Genomic DNA, 23,566 nt, shown 5'->3' with positions numbered 1-23,566 from the left:
TAATTATCTTCAAAATTTCGTATTTATCTGCGGAAACTTGACATTTATCTTTCCTTGCGAACCAAGCGTAAACCGTCACACGGTTTACGTGCTGCTGGTAAAGAAATCGTAAGGTGGGCTTGGAGTCATGCCTTAGGTCCCTTTGGGCCGTCTTTCGACTTGAAGCGTTTATTACGACTTCTTTCTATAAAAACGAACTTTCCGCGGTTTTTATCGTAAAGTTTGATTGATGACTTCGAATGGAGGAAAACGTGAAATGGGTTCGCTACGGTCTTCGGGAGACCGCATCGAAGGGTAGACGAGAATGCATGGATTCGTGTCGTATCGACGTTTTGGAAGAGCTCGGTCGCTACGTAGCGACCGAACGGAATGCACGCTCGTTCGCTACGTAGCGACCGAGCGGGACGGACGCTCAGTCGCTACGTAATGACCGAGCTTGTCTCGAGCTTGGTCGCTACGTAGCGACTAAGCGGGACGGACGCTCGGTCGCTACGTAGCGACCGAGCGAGACGGACGCTCGGTCGCTACGTAGTGACCGAGCGAGACGGACGCTCGGTCGCTACGTAGCGACCGAGCTTGGCTTGAGCGCTACGTAGCGACCGAGCTTGGCTTGACCGCTACGTAGCGACCGAGTGGGACGGACGCTCGGTTGCTACGTAGCGACCAAGCGGGACATGTGCTCGGTCGCTACGTAGCGACCGAGCTTGGCTCGAGCTCGGTCGCTACATAGCGACCGAGCGGGACTTGTGTTCGGTCGCTACGTGGCGACCGAGCGGGACTTGTGCTCGGTCGCTACGTGGCGACCGAGCGGGACTTGTGCTCAGTCGCTATGTGGTGACCGAGCTTGGCTTGAGCTCGGTCGCTACGCAGCGACCGTGCAACCTTTTTCGGGCTTTTCCCCGATGTCTCATGTTTCTTCCGCAGGGCTCTTCGTAAGAATAAATATTTTCCGAAGATTTATTTTTCGTAAAAACGTTCATGTCGATTTTTATGGACTTTCAGACTTTGATTCCGTCGTGACCGATTTTGACCCCAACAAATAAGAGGTTCGGATGTAGTACTTAGGGATCGAATCCACATAGACTCTAGGATTACACAATCGATTATGGTCTTGAAATAAATCTAGATTAATTTGTTTATAAGTTTTAAAGCAGCAAATGGATTTGTGAGCAAGTTTATTGCTCGATTAATTTGTTTTGAGGTTGTTAACAGTTGGGAGAATAGCTAGATTTAGGTATGTTCTTAGGTATGACAAGTAAAACTTAAATTGCGTTTTTAGGGGTTTATTGATATTAATTATTCTTGAATTCAAACTAAGATGTAATCAATCTGATTATCTAATCTGGATCTCGGATTTCAACTCTCGTATGTTAATCACGAGAAAGTGTCGATCGATGATTCGTTACAAATATCGATCGATACACCTTTCAAAATATCGATCGATAGGGCTATCGCTTCGTCGATCGATGCTTCTTCCAGAAAGCTTTACGAACAGTTTTGATTTATATTCTCTAACTCACTAGATCAACTCTCGTCTGTATCTAGTCAGTTAGATCATACTAGTTTATTTTCAGGTATTGAGTCAAGCAATGGCTTGATCTCAATTAATCCTAAGATCTAAGTTTAAAGGGTGATCAATCCTAAACTTAGCTTTAAGCACAACTAGATGAAGAACTATATTTTTAAACACCCTAACAATTGTTTGTGTCTGTAATACATTTATCAACCTATTGAGAAACCTAAATCTAACAGTAAGGACTACTTAGACATATTCATGAAACACATAGTTATGATTGTCTGAATAATACTTAAATAAAATAAACAATAAAAGTAAGCAAAAGAATAAGTGAAAGCAAAGGAGTTCAAGATCTTCTCTGTTTTGCAGTATTGATCTATCTCTCCAATCCTAAGCTCTCTCTCCTTCCTATGGTGGCCTCTTGCTTCCTCCAAATTAGGTCTAAAAGGTCTCTAGGCAAGTCTGCCTCTAAAATGATACAAAACCCTAATAAATAGCCTAACCGGCGGCCAGGGACTTAAGGTGTAATTATTGAAACTTTTGTGAAACTTGAAATCTTCTAATTTGTCATTAACCCTCGGGTGGCTTCGCCATCGATCGATGAGAAAAGCTCAACATCGATCGATATTTGTTGGTAACCATCGGTCGATATTTCTTGGTAACCGTCTCTTATTTCCAGCAAAACTCAAACGATTTCCAAATAGCTCCGAATACATCATTTTCTTCCAGTTAGTACCTAAACCTGTAATTACTCTAAATAGACTCTATATAGTAGTAAATATATCTTAAAACACTTATAAACCATGGCTAATAATGGGTAAAATCCATGGTCTATCAGCCGGCTAGTACCAAAGGTTACATCAGACATGTCTGATACACATAACCAAGGAGAGGAGATCTCAGCTGATACTTACGCCACACTTAGAAGACATCAGTTCAACCTGGAGAGTCTTGGAGATAGATTGCAGAAGATGGAAAACACAACTGCAACAATGAAGGAAAGATGGCGCAGAGGAGATGAAGCAATGCGAGACTTCACTGGTACATGGTTCAACAAGCGCAGAGAAGAGATGGACACTTGTTTTCCAACAAGTTCCAGCTTTTAACACTACTAGCCAAATCAACTCTAAAGTCAAGCTAAATGACTATAACAAGGCGTTGAGTGGGAAGCAACCCACTATTAGGTAATACTTAATTGGTTTTATTAATTTAGTTTTTATGTTGGTTTTTATTTATTTATTGCAGGTCATAAAAAAAAAATCAGAGTAGACGATTGCCGTGAGTATCGACAGACAAAACACTGCCGACATCGATCGACAGAGCATCACATGCCGCGACCAATAACAACACCTTTACATCGGTCGACATCCATTCCGGTCTGGTATATCATTCTAACTTGTTACATTTAGTCCTTATGATTTAATTATCACCATAACTCCGACTGGATATACACTGGGGACAGTGTAGTTTAAGTCTGGGGGGAGGTTTACTGATAGTATTTTATTTATGAGTTTTATTAAAATATTTTCAAAAAGTATTTATTGAGTCAAGAAGGGGATAATGAACTTATTAGATTTTTGCTTGTTATCTAACCACTCTTTAGCATCATTCTAGACTTACAGATTGCCGATACTAGTAAAGATACTAAAGTGGATCAACCTGTCAATTATTCACACTTGCTGAGATTGTATGAAGGAACCAAAGCTGACCTCCAACACTAAACTTGACACAACTGCTTGTCTTGGGGCTTGGTATACATGGGATCGGGTTCTCCAAACAAGTCTGGAAGGTAAAACCTTGTGTAGATAGATTTATCACTCTCTTTCTCCCTATTTTTGAAATATAGATTAAAAAAAATATTAATATATATATATATATATATATCTATTAGAGAATTATTAGGAAAGGATTCGAACATGACTTGGTGGCTACAACCATTAAGGCTTGCTCATAAGAATTCTATAGGTAAAGGATTAGAACAGGACTTGGTGGCTACAACCATTAAGGCTTGCTTCACAAATAATCCTAGGATATAGGTCAAAAAGAAGTGAACAGGATTTGGTCGCAACCACCATTAAAGTCTTGATTCATGGAAGCCTGTCCAATCTTGGTCAATGATCTTGCAAATATAAGCAGACTTTGACTGAGAAAGAAACTTAGTAGAGAGAGAGGATATGAACTAATGTTTACCTGCAGGTCTATATACTTGTTTGAAAATCCTTGCATCCTATAATCGATACTCCCAAGGTAAAGTCTGCACTTTTATTTATGCTAAGAAATGAGGTTGGTATAGGGGAATGTCAGACAAGATTTGCTAAGTTGTTGGCTAGGTGAATTTGGTTGCTTAGCTAGAATATGGTATAATGTGCTTTTGTGATTAGAACTTCTTAGATGTGGATTGCAATATTGTAGAGGCGCTGATTCTATGTTTTAAATCATGAGAGTCCCTGCTGTTTTCAAACCTCTTTCAGAGAGACTACCTGTTTGTTTTGCTTGAGGACAAGCAAAAGGGTAAGTCTGGGGGAGTTGATAGACCATGGATTTGACCCAGTTTTACCCATGGTTTATAAGTGTTCTAATTATTAATTATTATATTATAGAGTCTGTTTAGAGTATTTATAGGATCAGGAGTGATTTGGAGGAAAGTGATGATTTTGGAGCATTTTGAAGATATTTGGAGTAAGCACTCGAGATGACCATCGAGCTCGACCATCGGTCGATATTGAAGAGGAATAATCGATTGATGTTCACATCTTGACATCGATCGACAGCGAAGCGCGCAGAAAGCCCGTTTGGTCACAGCCAACTTAGAGCCCAAGTCTTCACTGATTTACAAGATTACCCCTGATGAGTTTTAACCTAATTATATAAGCTTTGCCAACATGTTAGAGGCAAAATGTGCTTTCTTGTTTTACTATTTTCACAGCAAAGGTTTTCCAGGATTTTTAGTAGATTGGAGAGAAGATCCAAAGTTATTTGTGATTAGAACTCCATTGATATCTATTTACTATTCTAATGCAGTTTTCATATGTTATTGCTGTTATGAATTGTTTGGCCATGTCTGAGTAGTTCTCTTGTTAGATTTTAGGGTTTAAATAGGTTATGAGGGATTAGCCCCAACTATAGATTGCTAAGTTGTGATATTAATCATTAGGATTGTCATTAATGTCTGATTCTAGATTAGCTACCTAGAACTTTCCCTAGGATTGTTAGATATAAGCGATGGCTTTCATCTCATCCTGAAACCATTATAATTGAGCTAAGATTATTGCTAAGAGTAAGGCGAGAGCTGATCTAGTGAGCTTAGTGAGCACATTCAACACGCGCATTAACGCTTGACTAACAGCGTCGATCGATATTCAAATAGAATAATCGGTCGACGTTTTGAATAGTGCATCGATCGATATTCATATAGAATCATCGATCGACACTGGTCAATAGGCGAACCTAGAAAGCGAGAGCCTAGTGGTTCGTTTATAAGTGTTGAGCTCTACAATATCATGCATGCAACATGTTAGGAATCTAAAGGATTATAATTCTGAATTTCCTGAATAAAAACCCTAAGTCTAGCTATTTCCTTTTGAGCACCAAAACCTCAACCAATCAATCGAGCAATTACTTGCTCAACAACTGCAACTTTACATTTAAACAATTAAATCATTTAGCTTAACAAGTCTGACTAGATTTATTAGGTTCCCTTGCTCCATGTGGATTGGAGCCCTAAGTACTACAATTGAACCTCTTATTTGAGAGAGCCCTAAGTACTACAATTGAACCTCTTATTTGAGAGAGTAAAATCACTCCTTAGGATAATTTGAGTGATATCAATAGTGGAACTAAATATTTATCATTTTAGATTCTGAATCCTCACTAGAGGGATGGGGTAAAATTGTTGGGCCTTAATCAAGCACTAGCCTTGGTCTGGAAGAATTGGGTCTTCAGACAAGAGAATGGTCTGAGGGCAAGAAAATGTCTGCAATATCCGCAATCAAGTGAGAAACTATCTGAAGCTTGCAACAGATCCAGGGAGTATAAGAAGAAAGGAGTTCAAGAAAAAAAGGGAGATTCATTCCCGCATATACACACACATACCATTCGACCTCGAGCTCTCACTCCTAAACACTTCAACCTATTTTTATTCCTTCGTCTTTGGCTAGTTTCACTCTTGGTCATATTCATTGATCATGTAAACTGATTATCATCAATACAATTCATTTTGGTCAACTTGATTTGATTACAACGTTCTTCGTTCCCTAAATTTACAAATATAAACATCACCAAATTCCTAGTGTAGGTTTTAGGATCCACAGATCTTAATCTACCGAGGTGGAACCACCAAGACTTAGACGGTTAGACCCTATAGATAAAATAAATGGATAGAGCTCTTGTGAACTCAAAGTGTTCAAAGATATTCCTGGATTCATTTGAAATATTCGAGAGGAGTGGAATATATGACCATGCGAAATATGTTATACAAATTAAAACGGTGGAGATTCCGGAAGCAGAGACATTTCTAGTTTTCAACTATCTAATTAAGCATCCTCAGCTTCTTGAAAGCATCACATCTTACTATGCTGAAACTGAGTCTTTGTTTCACGCTCGGTCAGAAATACACCGATTTCACAAGAAACTCAAAGGCCTCAAAACCCTACTTAGAGCAATGAATAGAGAGAGATATGGTGATATAACTCGTAGAACTCAAGTTTCCCTTGATGTTCTTCGTGAGAGGCAAAGGCAGGTGCTTTTAAATCCATATGCTGCAACGTTTGAAATGAGGCAGCAACTGCACGAGAGTGGAATCATTATGCAGAAATAGAGGAGAAATTCTTTAAGTACAAATCTTGAATAATATGGCTTTCTATGAGACAAGAACACATCTTTCTTTCATCGGGCGGTTCAGATAAGAAGATACAAGAACCTCAATGATTGGGTCGATGGTGCTTCACTGATGCTTCATGGAAAGAGAAGGAAAAAAAATGGGACAAGGATGGTATATCACATTGGAGGGATTTGTGGGGCTCATGGAGGAAAGAAATACAAGGACCAGCCTTTCAATCCTACATGCAGAGATCGAAGCGTTCGTATTGGAATGTATGAAGAATTTAAGATAGCTCTATGTAACATTTGCGACAGATATTTTTCAATTGGTGAAGATGGTTTCAGAACCAGAAGAATGACATGTTTTTTCTACGTACATGGAAGACATACGCATCTTGAAGGAAAATTTAAGTCACTGGGAGATTATACATGTTCCTTGAACGCTGAATACAATGGCAGCTCCAATAATTCTTCACTCTGTCAACCAAGTCGGGATTCACATTCCTGAAAATCCGGTTTTTCATAAACTCACAAAACATGTTAGAAAATAATTGTCACTTTGTACGAGATGTGGTTCTCAGCGGTCTCATAGCCACTCGTCATGTCCTGACTCACACACAACTAGCTGACATCATTGCACACTTGGAAGCGTGGAATTAGAAAGTTTCAAGTACAAGATGGGCATTTGAAATCTTCTCTATCTCGAAGAGGGATGTTGGACTAAATATGTAAATATCGAGATGTTGTATTAAGGATAGTTTAGACAAATACTCTGAATCACTTATATCATATAACTCGTAGAACTCAAGTTTCCCTTGATGTTGTATTGAATCTTTCCAATAACTTCAAAGAATACATAACCTTCTCAATTTTCTCCATGACCACGGAAGGCCATAAGACCTTCACACAACCAAAGGCCGAATATATTTTATATACACAATAAATCTTTTGGTTTTATTCATAAATGTAATATAAAAGCTAAAGTTATGTAATAATAAAACTAAAAATGTTATTTAAACACATTTTCTCGTCTAAATTTAAATTAGTTATATAAAAACAATAAATTATGTGCATAGTGCCTATAAAGGTCTAGTTCATAATTTGTCGAGATTGATTATCATTTTTCGTACACAAATCACAATTATACTAGAACCTGGATCCATATACAAACTGCACAGTAAAATTCAGGGTATCGAGTAGGCACTCTTCTGTTCTAAGTTTCTCGCCACAGACTTAATCAGTACATAGACCTACATGTATTGCTTCATAGTTACGACACATCAAATTATCTATAACACAACCTTGTCTGTATAAAAATTTGAATAGTCAACAATTTAAGATAGGGGCATCTCTGGCCTAAGGCGTTCAAATGACCCTTCTCCAAACTCTTTGTTCTTGCCTTTTTCTGACTGGAGAGAGGCAGACTGAAACGAGAAAGAGAAAGAAAGAGAAATGGTGCGATGATTATATCCGCGTCCATGAGGAATACCCCTCCTCTTGCTCCCAACGCTGCCACTCCTATATCCTTGCCTTGAACTCCTGGCTTGTGGTAACGTCCTCTGGCTCAACTGTCTCCTTAGTTCTTCTGGTAACTGCAGTGTAAATCTGTCTAGATTTTCTCGTAAGGGAATCAGAGAGTGCCCCGTCGAGTGAGATCTTGGGACTAATATCTCAGTTATTTGCCAGTTTGATGACCCTGTAGACCTCGGTCGAGGTAGTCTGTTTGCCCTGTTGTTATTGCTCCTTGTCAATCCATCTAACAAACGTACATCTTGAGATTCCAATACACTTCTTCGTGCGTTTGCCATTTCAAGATCCATATCTTGATTGGTGCGTGGTCGTATAAATGGATAAATAGTAGTGCCCGGTTTGGGAGCGAGATTGTCGCGGCAGACGGGACATGTGGAGCGAGAAGAGAGCCAGACATCGATGCAAGGAGCATGAAATGCATGGCTGCAACCAGGCATCAAACGCAGCTCTTCCCCATCATCAAACTCGTTAAGGCAGATAGCACATTCCACACCACCTTTGCCTATCTTTAACCCTTTAACTTGTGAGTAAAGAAAGGAAGGGAACGACATTATGACATCCTTTTCAACCCCACGGCTTGTCCTCCTTGTCCACGGTACTCCTCCACGACCTTCTTCATCGGTATCAGAGTTTGTTCCACGCGGAGACATGCTTCTGTATTTATAGCAAACGCAGCAAGCGATCATGCTGAATAAGAGCGAAAATATAAGCATCCCAATGATTACCGCTGGTACTTGGTTTGGTCTTAATTGGCGACCATATGGACCAATGGCTCCAGGCTGCGGCTGGCCGGTGACTTGGAAAACAAGCAAAACTAAGTAGATAACATAATAACGTGGCAGGATTTTACTCTTTCGGTTTCTCATGATGCGAAGAGAAGGGCCTTTTTCTTTTTGCTATGTTATTTCTGTTTTATCATCTCTTGAAGTCCATGTGCGAATGTAGGAATGGTCACTATGCCATAAAAATATTATTTGGGTGAAGTGCTTATCACGTTTGATCATGACGGAATTATCATTTTACTGGGTCGTAATGATTGGTTCGGCGTCGTTCACCTGACATTTTGACTTTGAAGTAGTCGTAAGTTTCCCCTCTCTTTTATTAACTTTTTGGTAAGCAACTTGACTTTTTTTTACACAAAAGCTTTATTAGACCTAGTCCGATTTATCAAATAGCTTCAAACATCAGAAAGTAATGAATGTTGTAAACTTAAGGATTTAGAACGGTAAGTTTCTGTATATAATTAATGAATAAGTGTTCCCTTTATATAGGGGTTACAAGAGAGATAAATGAAAATACAATAATAGGAAAGATTACAAATCATAAACATAAACGAATTAGGAAATAGGCAAGTTGTAGCCGCCTCTCTCTCCTCTCGAAGCCTCGCGGCCGCCTCTCTCTCCTCTCGAAGTCTCGCGGCCGCCTCTCTCTCCTCTCGAAGTCTCGCGGCCGCCTCTCTCTCCTCTCCAAGTATCGCGGCCGCCTCTCTCTCTCTAGGGTTGGGTCGTCTCTCTCTCTAAGTGTATGGGCCGGCTATGGACCGGGCCGGTTATAGACATCCACCAATTGATTTATAACACTCTCCCTTGGATGCCATAACCATACATGGATTGTATTACACTTAATGTTGCCTCATTAAAACCTTATCAGGAAAACCCAGTGGGACAAAACCATGATGAAAGAAAAAGAGTACAACACGTACTAATCCCCCTGATGTGAACCTCAGTGGAGGTCCTTCAGCCTACGCATCCCAATCTGATGCGTGAGCTTCCCGAACGTACAGGTATGAAGTGCCTTGGTGAATAGGTCAGCTGAATTGTCACTGGATCGTACTTGGATGACCTGGACCTCACCGGCTTTCTGAAGCTCGTGTGTAAAGAAGAACTTAGGCAATATGTGCTTCGTCCTATCACCTTTTATGTAACCGTCCTTGAGCTGAACAATGCACGCAGCATTGTCCTCGTACATCACGGTTGGCTTTTTGCACTCGGCCATCCCGAAATCAGCTCGGACGTGTTGGGTCATCGACCTCAACCAAACACACTCGCGGCTGGCCTCATGTATGGCCAATATTTCCGAGTGATTAGATGATGTGGCTGCGATGGTTTGTTTCATGAAACGCCATGATATGGCCATACCTCCATGTGTAAAGACATATCATGTCTGTGATCGAGCTTGATGTGGATCTGATAAATAACCAGCATCAGCAAAGCCAACTAAACCATCTTTTTATGGTTAGTATAATATAGACCCAAGTCTTTCGTTCCTTGCAGGTAACGAAGAACATGTTTGATCCCATTCCAATGCCTCTGGGTCGGACAGGAGCTAAACCTAGATAGTAGGTTCACGACAAAGCTTATATCAAGCCGTGTGTGAGTTGCCAAGTACATTAAAGCTCCTATGGCACTGAGATATGACATTTCGGGACCTAGGTCATCTTCGTCGTCCATCTTGGGACGTAATGGGTCAGTGTCCAGGCCGAGAGACCTCACGACCATGTGACTGGTCAGAGAATGGCAATCGGCCATATTGAATCTCTTGAGTACCTTTACAGTGTATGCCATCTGATGCACAAGGATCCCATCATTTATGTACTCAAGTTATAATCCCAAACAGAATTTTGTTTTCCCGAGATCTTTCATCTCTAATTCTTTCTTAAGGTATTCAACCGCTTGGGAAATTGTATCCAGAGGTTCCTAGGATATTCAGATCATATATTTCGATGATTATCAATTTTGTTCTCGAGAACTTGCTATACATTCAGCTCAATACCCTCTAGTACTTTCATTATCCAGTGGACCATATAAATATGCAGTCACTACATCAGTTTGCTGCAAGTCTAATTTTCTCTCTTATATAGCCAGACTTATGAGAAATCTTAAAAGTAGTTGCATCCACCACATGGGAGTATATCTCCTCATAATCTATTACTGGTCTTTGTGAGAATCCTTGTGCAACATTAGCTTTATATCTCACGATTTCTATTCCTCACAAGACCCATTTATATCCACTGGTTTTAACATCATATGGCGTCTTAATCATATGGCCAAATACGCCTTTCTTCTTTAAACTATTAAACCCCACGTTTTCATTCAATATGTTCTACGAGTGCGCACTCTTATATTGACGTGGGTTCATGATCCTCGCTTATATTCATAAATTCAAGTGCTACCTTGTATCATCTTATGTCGACATTCCTTATTGTGTTCCATTATGTTCCAGACATGATATAATCGATTGAGATTCATTATTATCAGGACCTTTAATACTTTGCAGCTTGGCGTCCCAAGCTACATTGTTTGGTACCTGTACCTTAGAGCCGGCCGGCCTTATCTCTATGTCTGGTATGGTTTCCTTGACCTCGGATTTGCTTTATCATTCTATGCACCTTTCTCTTTTGTTTCCGAGGATTCTTATCTTTTGGAACTTATTGGTCTATCTTGTATAGACTCTGTAGCAACTTGACTGTGTCTCTCTTGGACATCAATTTAGTTGGTGCTTTACAAGCTGGTTTATATATGACTTAGTCATTCTTTTTCGGGTCAGCAAATGTGTCTGGCATTTGATTAGCTAGCTTTGTAAATGTATAATCTTTGGACGTCTAATTCACATTCTTTAGTCCGAGGATCTTGCCAAGACAATGATGGTCGATGCCATTTTGTTTCTCTTACCAGCTTATTATTTTCTCCCCCTAATGTTGGATAGTCGGATCCATTAAACTTTGCAATCCGTGTTCTTGGCCACTAAATAGATCACCCATATTTGGCTCAAGGTACTTCATTATTTGTGGGAGATTCATATCCAACATATATCCCCATCCTCATCCTCTTCTAAGGATCCATCTTAGACGGCACATATATTTGTGGTGGCTTATCCAAATATCTCAAGATGTTATATGTCTGGCTCATGACCCGTAATAAATTTGAGATGGGAATATCTATGCTCACTTAATGGTCTGATGCTTATTAGTTAAGATGCATGTAAATTCGTGTGTCCCCAAGCCTTGGACTGAGAGTTTGGACCTATGGGTAATGGCCAATACAGATTTATAAAAGGATTCAGCCAAGCTATATATAGTATAGACATGTGCGGATTTGTCCTCACTGCCCCCTCATGGACATACTATAATCTTTAAGTGCTTTGGGACATCATGGCCTAATGAGTTTCCCTTGTGTTCATGCTACACACGTGAGATTCTATGGACATAGATAACTCTTTGTGCCCTTTCCAATATCAATTTCGCATCATGTTTTGGACCAGGATGGCCAATCCGGTCATACCATAAAGTGTATAATTTCGTGGGTAAACCATTCTGGTTACCATGACTATTGCCTCTATCATACTGATCTTGGCATAGTCTAGATCAATAGAGAATGCACGTATAGTTTTTTTTAGGACTCATTATAGCCTTGGGTGATTTTATACATATATCTGAAGGAACTCTTTGTTTTCTTCGCCCATTGTTTCAATATGGAAACCATTCATTCTTATATCTCTATATAATGTCAATGGGTTTTTCTGGGTGAATATAAAGCATCTAAATGCTTGCCCTTATACATATCTGGCCATAGCCCTTAATGTGTACCATACCCGCAAATCATATTGGCGTTTAAAAAATCATTCATTCCTTTTATTAAGTTTTAATAAAACAAGTTCATAGAAATGAAAAACATAGAAATGAAAAACATCAAAACAAAGAACATAGAATTTAGATTACAAATGTCGAAATCAATCTTCAGTTTTTTTTTTTTAGACAATCTGAAGTTTCATAATCCATAAGATCGTCCTTCTCATGATTGAAGTCGTTTTCATCATCTTGGTAAGTCATATGGGCTTCAGGATTCTTCCCTTTCAAGCTCTCTTGATAGAGGTCAACTAGATGCTTGGGAGTCCTACAAGTCTTAGCCCAATGATTGCTCATTCCACATCTATGGCACACGTATTTCTCTGATTTAGTCGAGTGTTGGGGTTTGAAAGAAGATCCACGGCCACGACCATGGCCTCGTCCAAATGAGCCACGGTCCCGTCCATGGTCTCGACCATTTCCTCGCCCGCGGCCAAAGGATCTTCGACCGCGGCCACGTCCGTTCGATTTGTCTCGACCACGGCCATGCTGGCCGTTTCCTTGGACGTGGTTGGACTCTTTATTGTCCTCTGTAGCGTGTGCATCAGGTAGTGGAGCTGATCCAAGTGGTCTCATCTGACTGTTTCTCATTAGTAATTCATTGTTCTGCTCAGCGAGCAAGAGACAAGAAATAAGATTAGCATAGGTTTTGAAACCTTTCTCTCGGTACTGTTGTTGTAACAGCACATTGCTTGCATGGAAAGTGGAAAAGGTTTTCTCAAGCATATCCTGTTCCGTAATACTTTCACCACACAGTTTCATTTTAGAAACAATCTTAAACAGTGCAGAGTTATATTCGTCCACAGACCTATAGTCTTGGATCCTCAGATTCGTCCAATCAAACCGAGCTTTTGGTATGATCACCGTTCTCTGGTGATCATATCTCGATTTCAATTCATTCCAAAGATCTAGTGGATTCTCAATGGTTAGGTATTGATCCTTGAGACTCTAAGCTAGATGATGACGAATGATCAAGATGGCTCTGTAACGATCCTTTTCATTGGCATTATTGTTCTCGGTGATACATTCACCGAGACCCTTTGATTTCAAGATGATCTTAGCATCGAGCGCCCACTGAAGGTAATTGTCTCCAGATAGATTTAGGGCAGCGAAATCAAGGTTGTTGATTTTCGACATCTGAAGTTATAGATTAATATTTTTAGATCTTTTAGGAATAGTTTTTAATGTTTAAACGATTAGGGTTTTATGTTCAAACAATCAAACAAGCCTTCACAGCCAAGATCTATGCCTCACGGCCAATGAGCAAGCCGCACGGCCATGGATGCAAACTAGTTCGTTTTTATGCATTTAGTTTGTCGTGTAATTGCAATCCTAACATGGTTTGTTTCTATCAGTTCATGATGCAATCAAAACAAGCAAACCTATCGGCCAAGCAAAGATCAAGCCACACGGCTATTTGATTCAATTCAACACCATTCCTAGAATAAGTTCTAAGTGTAATTGCAATCAATCAATGTGATTAAGTTATGGTATGAATGCAACAAGGCCACACGGCCACGAGTATGATCAAGTCTAGAACAGTTTAACCTAATATGTAGTTTCAGATTTCGATTTTAAAATAATCTAAACTAGGTCATTAGGGTTTTAGTTTAAACAAGCCAAACAATCAGATTCGAGTTTGAACAATCCTAACAATAGTTCTAGGTGATCAAATCAACCAATCAATGTTCAATTTCAAACAATCAAAATCGATTTTCGGAATAAGGGTTTTAGGGTTTCAATTTTATTAACAAGCAATTTCAATTTCAGGATGATCAAATTCAATCTCAATCAATCAATCAATCAGTTTAATTAATCAATATTTTCGAATTAGGGTTTAGGGATTTCGAAAATTTGATCTTAGATCAAAGGAATTTGATTTGAGATTCAAAACCTTTAAGGTTCTGAATTTAATTGATCAATGGATCAATCTCGATTTTTAGGGTTTGGGGATCGAACTTATAGAGCTTCGATTTAGTCGCTTAAGGATTGATCAATTATCCTATGGCTTTCATCTCAGAGATTATATTTTAGGGTTTCATTTCTTACAATCAACCAAATTCGATTCATTATGTTCTTAGAATTCAAAATACCTTTAGTTTAGTTGTTTGTAGAAACCGGACCACCAAGAATGAACCTCGAGCTTAGACACGATCGGGACGCGAGCTGGCTGGGACGCGAGCTGCTTCTATCGGATCGCGAGCGGCTCTGATGCGAACGGGAGCTGTTGCTGTCAGATCGCGAACTGTCCTTGATGTAGGATGGAGCTGAGTTCGTCTAGGATCAGGAACGCCTTGGGGCTAGAGCTGATTAGGTGGACACGATCTGGAACGGAGTCGCGAACGGATTAGGGTTCGTCGGTATTGTCGGGTTTGGATTGGGGTTACAAAGCAAATCGGCGCGCACTGTATCTGTGCGTGAGGGCGCGTCGGTGGCCAGATCGACAAACGGTTTGCACTCGGCCAGGGCTTCGATTTGATATCTTGATCGTTTTCTGGGTCCTCACGGTTTGGGAGAACGGCATTTTCGAAGTTCAGAGGCAGATTCCTTTTCATTTAGGGTTTTAGCGATTTGGTTTTAGGCTCAGGGTGTTTGAGGCTATTGTGATGATAACGTGTTGTAAACTTAAGGATTTAGAACTGTAAGTTTCTGTATATAATTAATAAGTAAGTGTTCCCTTTATATAGGGGTTACAAGAGAGATAAATGGAAATACAATAATAGTAAAGATTACAAATCATAAACATAAACGAATTAGGAAATAGGCAAGTTGTAGCCGCCTCTCTCTCCTCTCCAAGTCTCGCGGCCGCCTCTCTCTCTCTAGGGTTGGGCCGTCTCTCTCTCTAAGTGTATGGGCCGGTTATGGACCGGGCCGGTTATGGACATCCACCAATTGATTTATAACAATGAAGAATTTTTTTTTTTTGATTGTTTCTTTGAGTCTAAGGTTGTTTAAGCTAAAGTAATTGGGATTTGGTATAGGTTAATAAGCTTTACCAACCTTGAGTAGTATCGCTGTTATTTGAAGCAAAACTCCATTGTTATCTCAGAAATGAATGTAGCTTAATATTTATAATAATGTTTTTTCTTTGTGCAACTAATGAAATCATCAACTTGGTGTCATCACTAAACAGACCAGGCATGGGCGTTCGGATATCTGTTCGGTTGGGATTGGTTATTTTGGGTATTTCGGTATAGGGTTTAAACCCGTTCCGGTATTTTTAGATATCGGGTCGGATTCGGATATTTTTAGTTCGGGTTAAGTTATTTCGAGTCGGGTTCGGATATTTTAGATTTTGAAAAAAAAATCATAATTTTATTGCTAAAGTTTCTTGTACCAAAATATTCAAAATTAACAACTTTTTTTAAGTTTTAATAGGTTGGATGACTAATAGGTTTGGAAACAACACTTTGAAAATAGAAAGATAATAATTTAGTTGTTGTTTTTTTAGAATTTAGATGCAACTTTGTTGATTTATGAAACAAGAAGCTTGACATGCATGTTAAATAAATAACAAATTATTTGTCTGCAACTGTATGTATATTATCTGATCTTGGGCCTTATACAATATCAATATAAATATTTTGGATAAAATGAGATATGTAAACTAGGCATATAGTGTTAAGTATACATATGTTCAGTTATTTTTGGATATCCTTCGAGCTTCGGATATTACCTGTTTTGGTTCGGATATCCTAACTCGATATTCGTTCAGGTATTTTTCTACTTCGGTTCGAATTTTCTTTCAAATTTTTTGGGTCAGATTCAGGTTCGGATTCGGGTATTGGGTAAAATGCCCAAGCCTAAAACAAACAATACTTCTCCATTGCTCCTGCAAGTGAACTAATAAACTAACTCAGAGAAGATAATTTTTTAATAATGCATTCAAATCATTTTACTAAATATAGGGAAAACTAAAATTAGACAACTTTTAAGATCATAATTTGCAAAGTGGGTAAGTTTGAGTTTAAATTGGTAAATAGACAAATTTCCAAAGTGGATAAACTATCAGATGTCGAAATCTAATATAATATCAACTCTCGTTGTGTATCTGATGAATCAAACAAGATGCTATATTGTTCAACTAGAATCCTAGACCAACTCTCGCTGCGAATGGAAATCTAGTTCAACATGATAAGGTTCAGGTATCTATTACACTCTCAAGCCTCACGATGATCCTATAATTCTATGATATATTTAAGTAATCTAGAAACCAGTGTGATAAACAATCCTGAAGTGAAGCAATCCTATGATTAGCAATTTGACATGAAGCTCATGAAATCCCTAAGTCTAATAGGAGAATTACTCAGACATGAAGTTGAAACAATGCTTTGTTTATCGGAATTTGAGTTTCATTGGACGCCGATGCTTGTCATTATCGTTATTATTAAATATATTTGAAAAAGAAAAAGGAAAACCGATTAGCCGGTGCCGATGTTGTCGTACGCCTCAATCTCTTTCATGGTTAGCAGGTGCCAAAATTGATGGATTGAGGCGACATTGTGAGAGACGTAGAGGCCGCAGGCTTCGGCGTATCGATCAAAAGATTGTCTCAATGAGGTGAAGATTCCGTTAAGCTCATAATATTCTTTTTCAGTATGGTTGAGTACTTTGGAAGTTCTTCGGTCTTTATTGGGGCTGACACTCAGGAATGCGAAATGTTTTAACTCGTGCATTTAATGGTCGTGTTTTTCCAAGTTGTTTAGGACCAGGAATTAACTTTTTGTTGGAAATGTGCGTTTCAAATTTCGGCTTTTGTGAAATTTATGTTGGGAAAAGGCAGTTGTGCTCGCACTCGAGCTTCCTACGTACCCTCGTCAAGAGATCAATCGTTAACATAATTCTATATTTTTCCCTTTGTTTGTGGGATAGTGAGTTCGTTTAGTCATCTACATAGAAGTGTATATTCGTTTTGAGTATGTCGATATTTTGGGAGCTGAGGGATTTTGACCTTTGGTCAGGAGAGTGATTAGGTCGATGACGGTTGATGTCTTTGAAGTTCGCTAGGTAACATGTCCTCGAGCTCTTCTGGGTACCTCGTATAGCCTTGACTCCTTTTCGGGTCGGGAATTATAAGCATTGGTGATAAGTCAATGGTACCACCTTCATGCTGTAGAGCCAAGGCCTTACGAGTATTGCGTTGAAGGGGGAAGGTCCATCTATTATGAAGAATTCGACGATCCTGCGAACATCTCTCGTGGTTACTACTAGCTCGATGGATCCGAGGAAATAGGTCGTTCGACAGTGAAACCAATTAGTGGCGTCAGTTCTTGTTTCAGAATGGATTTAGTGAAACCCATCCTTTTGAAGGCATAGTAAAATAGGACATCTCCCAAGCTTCCAGTATCAACCATCTTTGCGAGAGTTCTCATCCTCCGACATCTAGGCGTATTATCAAAGGGTCATCGTGCGGTTTTATGAGGTCTGCATTCTCATGCTCGTGGAATGTTATCTTGTGGCTTGAGCTGGAGATTGGTTTTGGATTTTGATACCTTCTCGAATTTTGATACCGTTATCGGCTCTTATCTAGTAAGATTTTATCGAATTGACCGAATTTCAAAATTTGGACTCTCCATAGATGACGTTACTCCCCGCTTCCTCAAATGGTATTGCCCCTTTCTTGTCGGATGGTACAATTTTTCATCGGGTAGTACCCTTGGCCCCAGACAGGTTGAAGTCGTGAAACTTCGAGCTGTTTTCTAAGTGGGTACTATTTTTCTGAGTGATATGTTTTTCTAGGAATTCCCAGACTTTGAGCATTTTTTTGATATCGGTTCTCTTTAGAAACTCTCTCAAAACGTCGTGCTATCGCCAATTGGCTGGGTCGAAACATCGAATCAGGTTTGAGCTCGTCTTGTTCGGACTTCATGGGTGTCAGATTTCTATTGTTAGGTCGATGAAGGTTGCAAAGTCATTAGGGAGGTCTTTGGTTAGGTCGGCCTGATTTGTCTCGTCATTTTTCATCGGAGTGTATTTGCTTCCCCTGAGAATCATGTCGTCTATTTTCTTGGGTGTCTGTGGAGGCATATTTGCCAATTCTTCTTCTATTTCTTGGGTTCTTTTGTTGGAACTGGTTTTCACCTTCGGGTTGTTTCTCTATGTGACTGCGGTTTCTTCCTTTTCGTAGTCGATAGTTTTTTTCTTCCATGTTCACTTTATTTCTTAGCACAGATCGGCATTCTATTGAGGAGTGTCTATTCCAATTAAGAAAAAGTACCGAATTTGCAGGCTTCGAAGGTGGACAGTCTGCTTTGACTCGGGCTGCTTACTGCGAAGAAGTGTTTTCCTCGGGTCGCAGGATCCTTTGGATTATGGGTATTTTGTTAAGGTTTAAATTACTTTTCGTATTATATTGTTCCTTCAAGATGGCGACCTCTTCTTCATGTGCTGCAAAATATGACGTAGGTGCTCATATCTAAATTTTTTCTTTGAATTTCGACGAAAACAATACTCCATTTTTAACTGATGTGAGGGCTACACCTTCGTGTAGGTGTGATATGCTGGCTTTGATGTCCATGAGCTTGGTGATGTACGATCTCAGGGGCTCAAACGGTGCTTGTTTAAGGTTCGATAGATTGGCTTCCGTTATTCTTGTTTCTATGAAGACCGAGTATTTCTTTAAGAACGCGGATACGAGTTGGATGAAATTATCGATGGAATTTCCCTCCAGTCTTGCGAACAATAATAGAGCAAGTCTTGTCAGGTTTTTGGCAAAGAAACGACAGTAACCAGCCTCTTTTTCTTCGACATTTTGGTGGGGTCTGGAGATAGCCAGTCGGAAGGATCATACATGAGCCTTTGGGTCGGTGTTCTAGAGTATTCTGGGAACATAATATTCCCTCCATCATGAAGTCTTATGCTCTTATTCTGTTCATGAAGAGATTTCTCCTTATTTCTTATATTACCCCTATCGATATTGGAGGCCGAGCTTGTCGTCATATACATAATAGCATCTATTCTTCGTAGCTTGGTGTTGTTCCTTTCTACGTAACTTTGGAATGCTCATGCGTCCGTAAAGTTTCTTGGGTCCGTCCTTTGCTGGTTCAGGTTAGCAAAGTCATGCGGTATATTTTCTTTTGCCCATGCTCTGGGAGGTCGGCAGCCTGGGCGTGATATGCGGCCCGGGCTGCGGGTATGTCGTTGTCAGAGCTTCGAAAATTTGAAGGGTTCTCGCAAGGTCTTTGTTTGGGCTGCCTTTCGGCTGGTTGTTCCGGACACAAACCAGCAGGCTTTCATGGTCCCGAATATTTCTTGGTTTTGCCTTTGAGGCATAGGTGTGGGATTCGTGGGTTCTTACTGATATCTTGATCGCTCGAGAGCCTTGGCTCGATATGCCTTGAGTTCTCTCTCGACTTGTTCCAAGTGGGTTGATTATAGTCCGATGCACAATTTCTTGGTTTTGGGATTTATCGATGAGGGTGGAAAGCATGCTACATAGTTAGGCCACTTCCTCGCGGGTCTGTGTTAGCGGAAAGGAGATATTGGTCTTGGCGCTTGTGTCCGATTTTTCAGCTGTCATTTTGTTTGATCGGCTCCGTGAGGCTGATTTTTCTAGGATCGTGATACCGAGGCACCGGCATGTGCTGGCTTCCGCTATGGTTGTCTTGTTTCTCGCGTCAGGTCTGGAAAGATCGACGTCATTGGTTCATGGTTCAGAGGAATTGGGTAGGGCGAGTGCTGGTTACATGATCGTGCTTAGGAACCTTAGATTGGATTCTTAGCGATGATGTTTTTTTTGTTTTTCGTCCCCACAAACGGAGCCAAAATGTTGATCATATAATCCACACTAGGTATTTGGTAGTTATTGTATGTGAAATATTAGGGAAGAAGAACTATGTAGGCAACGGTATCTTTAGAACACAACAATGTAATCAGATTCAAATTGATAAAAAAAAATTATTTATATATAGGTTACCAGATTGATCGAATACAAGAAAGGATTAACTAAAGTCGATGAACAAAAAGTGAAGTCGAGGTCGATGTTAGAGGTGATAGCTATTAGGTTCGGCCTGGCATGTTCTCTTCTCTCGTCTCCTTTTTTATATTCATTCTCGTTGGCCAGGCTTCCTGTCATCTTCTCTCTCATCAGCTGCAGATCCCGAGATCTCCGGGTGTTTCTCCGTCGAATAATCTGTTCCGATTATTCCGGAAGATATTCCTTCAATTTGGGCTTCTCAACTCTAAGCACATCTTCGATCTCGATCCATCAATTCGAATTCGTTATCACTCTAAATATTGATATATTTTTGATCAGGCTCGAGGTCGAGATCCGATTCTTTTCTAAACATGGAACGGGCCCACGCCGTTATTGGGCCATGTCGAGATTTGTGTCCAACACATATATCTATAATATGCATATCTTAATTATCTTTTTTTTTTTTTTTTTTTTTTTTTTTTTTTTGAATGAATGCTAAATTTTATTCATCAAAAACCTTTTTACATCAAGTGAGACTTTATATGAAAAGAAGACTACTCCTATTTCTTTACACTTCCTTTACTAGAGAACCAAAATTTCTACCTGAAATCTGTATTTACATCCTAGTACCAAACCAGTATTGCAGACTCACTTCAAGCCCTCCTATTCCCTTCGACTGTACCAAGCTGAGTTTGTTTCTGATGGCTTTGTCGATGTGTTTTGTCAAGACAGTAGCAGGCATAGACTGTTCACCATGCCGTCTTCTGTTTCTCTCTCTCCACAACATGTAGACAGTAGCTTGAAGAGTGTACCTGAAACAAAACTGTTTCTTCTTCATATCTTAATTATCAATATTAAAAAGATAAGGGTTTCTACAAATGATAGCACTCCACAAATTTAATTATTGGCTCAAGCCACGACCCTCTACACATAAACAGGACGACATCATGCTCATGTAGCATATCCACAAGTCTACCATTTTGTTCTGCAATGAACCATTTAGCCTAATTAACTCCAGTTAACTACAATGATATGTATCCACAAAGGCAAAACACACACTTATTCCATGCGCTCACAATAATATCAATTATGAACGGCTTGATCCTTAATGAGACATCACCAAGGGTACTGTTGTAGGCACAAAAGCTGGGTCGATGGGTTGAATGGTCGATGGGTCGATCTTATCGGTAAGGATGTAGACCGGATGGAAAGATGGTGAAGATGGCCGACTTGCTGTTCCTTTTAATCCAATCTAACCTGGAAACAAATGAAGAACAATGAGTTTATGAATAATTAAAAATAAGAACAGAAACTGAAAAGATAAAGGGATGGAATGATTGATGAGTAGTTGTTTGAAGATGGATGATGGAAGGATGATGTTGGATAGATAATGATTGACTCTCTTAATCTGTGGATAATTATTGACTCTCTCAATCTGTGTCTCAAGACTCCTGAATCTCTCAATGAACCTATGAACCACAATCTCTATAGTCTCCTAATGTATCGCACACTTAGAAACTAAAGAACAACTCAAAGAACACTCTTTGACTAAAAATACATATGTATGCTTTTTTAATTGATTGAAAGGTGAATCTAAAATGTACAAATGGGTCTGCTTATATAGGGCACGACCTTAGACAGAGACCAAACGGTCATATGAAAATAAAGGAAACAAAAATACACAAAAGGCTGCAATGGTGCTGATCATGATGGAAATATAGCCGGTGGAGAGATATCTTTGGGATTTTTCCTTGTCTTGAGTTTCTTTGAATCTGGACAGTTTAAGGGGAGAAGAGAGCTTCCTGGGAACCTTATTTATTGTCTGGAATGTGCTGAGGTTGTGCTTAAGTTGATAGGAAAATAGCTGTTGGAGCTTTATTGCAAGAGGCTCCAAATAAGGCAAGTTGAAGCAAATGTAGATCCTCCTGATCCTATGCATGCTGGTGCATTGTAAGAATGTCTCTGATTCTCATGGATGGTTAGATATGTCTTCTGTATGTCCTGGTTTAATCATAATGTCTTCTGGTCGGAGTTGGTTGGCTTGGAAATGATTAAACCGAAAGATTGCCAAATCTTTCCATAATCGGCTCTGGTTTGGTTGGATTGATTCTTCAAGGATCCGCCTGATCCAGTGTGGTCTAGTGCTTCCTAAGATATTTTAGAGGGCATCTTGAATCTGGGAAAAGTCTCCTGATTTCCAAAATTGAGTTTGGTTTGATGTCAAACCCGGATCTTCCATTTTTGGCAAGTGTAGAGCTGGTTTGGCCGGTTTTTGAGATTGGGCCATAACTTCATATTTCCGTGGACGTTTCTCCTGATTCTTGGCTTGTTGGAACACTAAGAGATCCGCCTTGAAGTCCATGAGTTGTTTTTGGTCGGAACGCTTATTAATTGGGCTTGAGACAACTTTTAAACTCGGATACTCGCAGATGGACGGACTGGGGAACCTCCAGTTTGTAAAATTTATATCTTCCTGGTCCGAGTAGTGTTGACAATTATTATAATTTTTCCTGACTCTTTGTTGAGTGTAGAATGCATTAAAATTGGTTTCATGGCAAAATTCCTCCTGGTTGATGAGATATGCCGTTTTAATGAAACACATATGTTGGTTGGTCCTTCGGTTGGCTGAATGGTGCATCCGGTTGGCCCCTGGTTCAGGTGTAGTTCCTGTGCCTATATCATACCCTATCTCTTGAAAAGGTTTCGACCTAGAAACTGTATAACCTGTACCAAGATAGAACAAGTCAGGTTTCATCCTCTTTTGAGATTCTAGGGCCTTACCTTGGTATTTTCTCGGTTTGATCTTTGGTGGCAAATCTGGTGGATCTTCTTTGAGTTGGAACGTCAAGACTACTCCTCTATATTGATATGGCCTTCTAGATGTTGTTTTATGATATGGTGGGGCGTCTGGAATCAAGAAGTTGTTGATGGTAACTTCTTACTTTTCTTTGGCATCTAGACATCTTGTGTTCTCCTTGTGTGGATCGCATATGAGATCCTTGGCCTCTGTACCTGAAATAATCTCAAAACTTTTGGCAGAAAACAAGTGAATTATATCTGTGTTTGATCATTTATAATTTGAACAAGTAAAATTTAGACTTACCCAAATGGTTTCAGCTAGTTGAAGAGTGATTTGCTCTTTGGTAGCTTGTGTGCTTTCATT

At 39.7% G+C, this 23,566-nt stretch overlaps 1 protein-coding gene across 1 annotated transcript; it reads right to left on the bottom strand.

The window, feature by feature from the left end:
- Positions 1–6,869: 6,869 nt before the first annotated feature.
- Positions 6,870–8,871, bottom strand: LOC106424808 (RING-H2 finger protein ATL34). Its single transcript, XM_013865557.3, has one exon. It carries the CDS (start codon positions 8,728–8,730, stop codon positions 7,669–7,671), a length of 1,062 nt encoding a protein of 353 aa, XP_013721011.1. The 5' UTR covers positions 8,731–8,871; the 3' UTR covers positions 6,870–7,668.
- Positions 8,872–23,566: the final 14,695 nt, after the last annotated feature.

Source organism: Brassica napus, chromosome C6 (assembly GCF_020379485.1).
Source record: "Brassica napus cultivar Da-Ae chromosome C6, Da-Ae, whole genome shotgun sequence".
NCBI lineage: Eukaryota > Viridiplantae > Streptophyta > Magnoliopsida > Brassicales > Brassicaceae > Brassica > Brassica napus.
The sequence above is the reverse complement of the archived record's forward strand: the minus strand, read 5'-3'. Positions and strand labels throughout refer to the sequence as shown.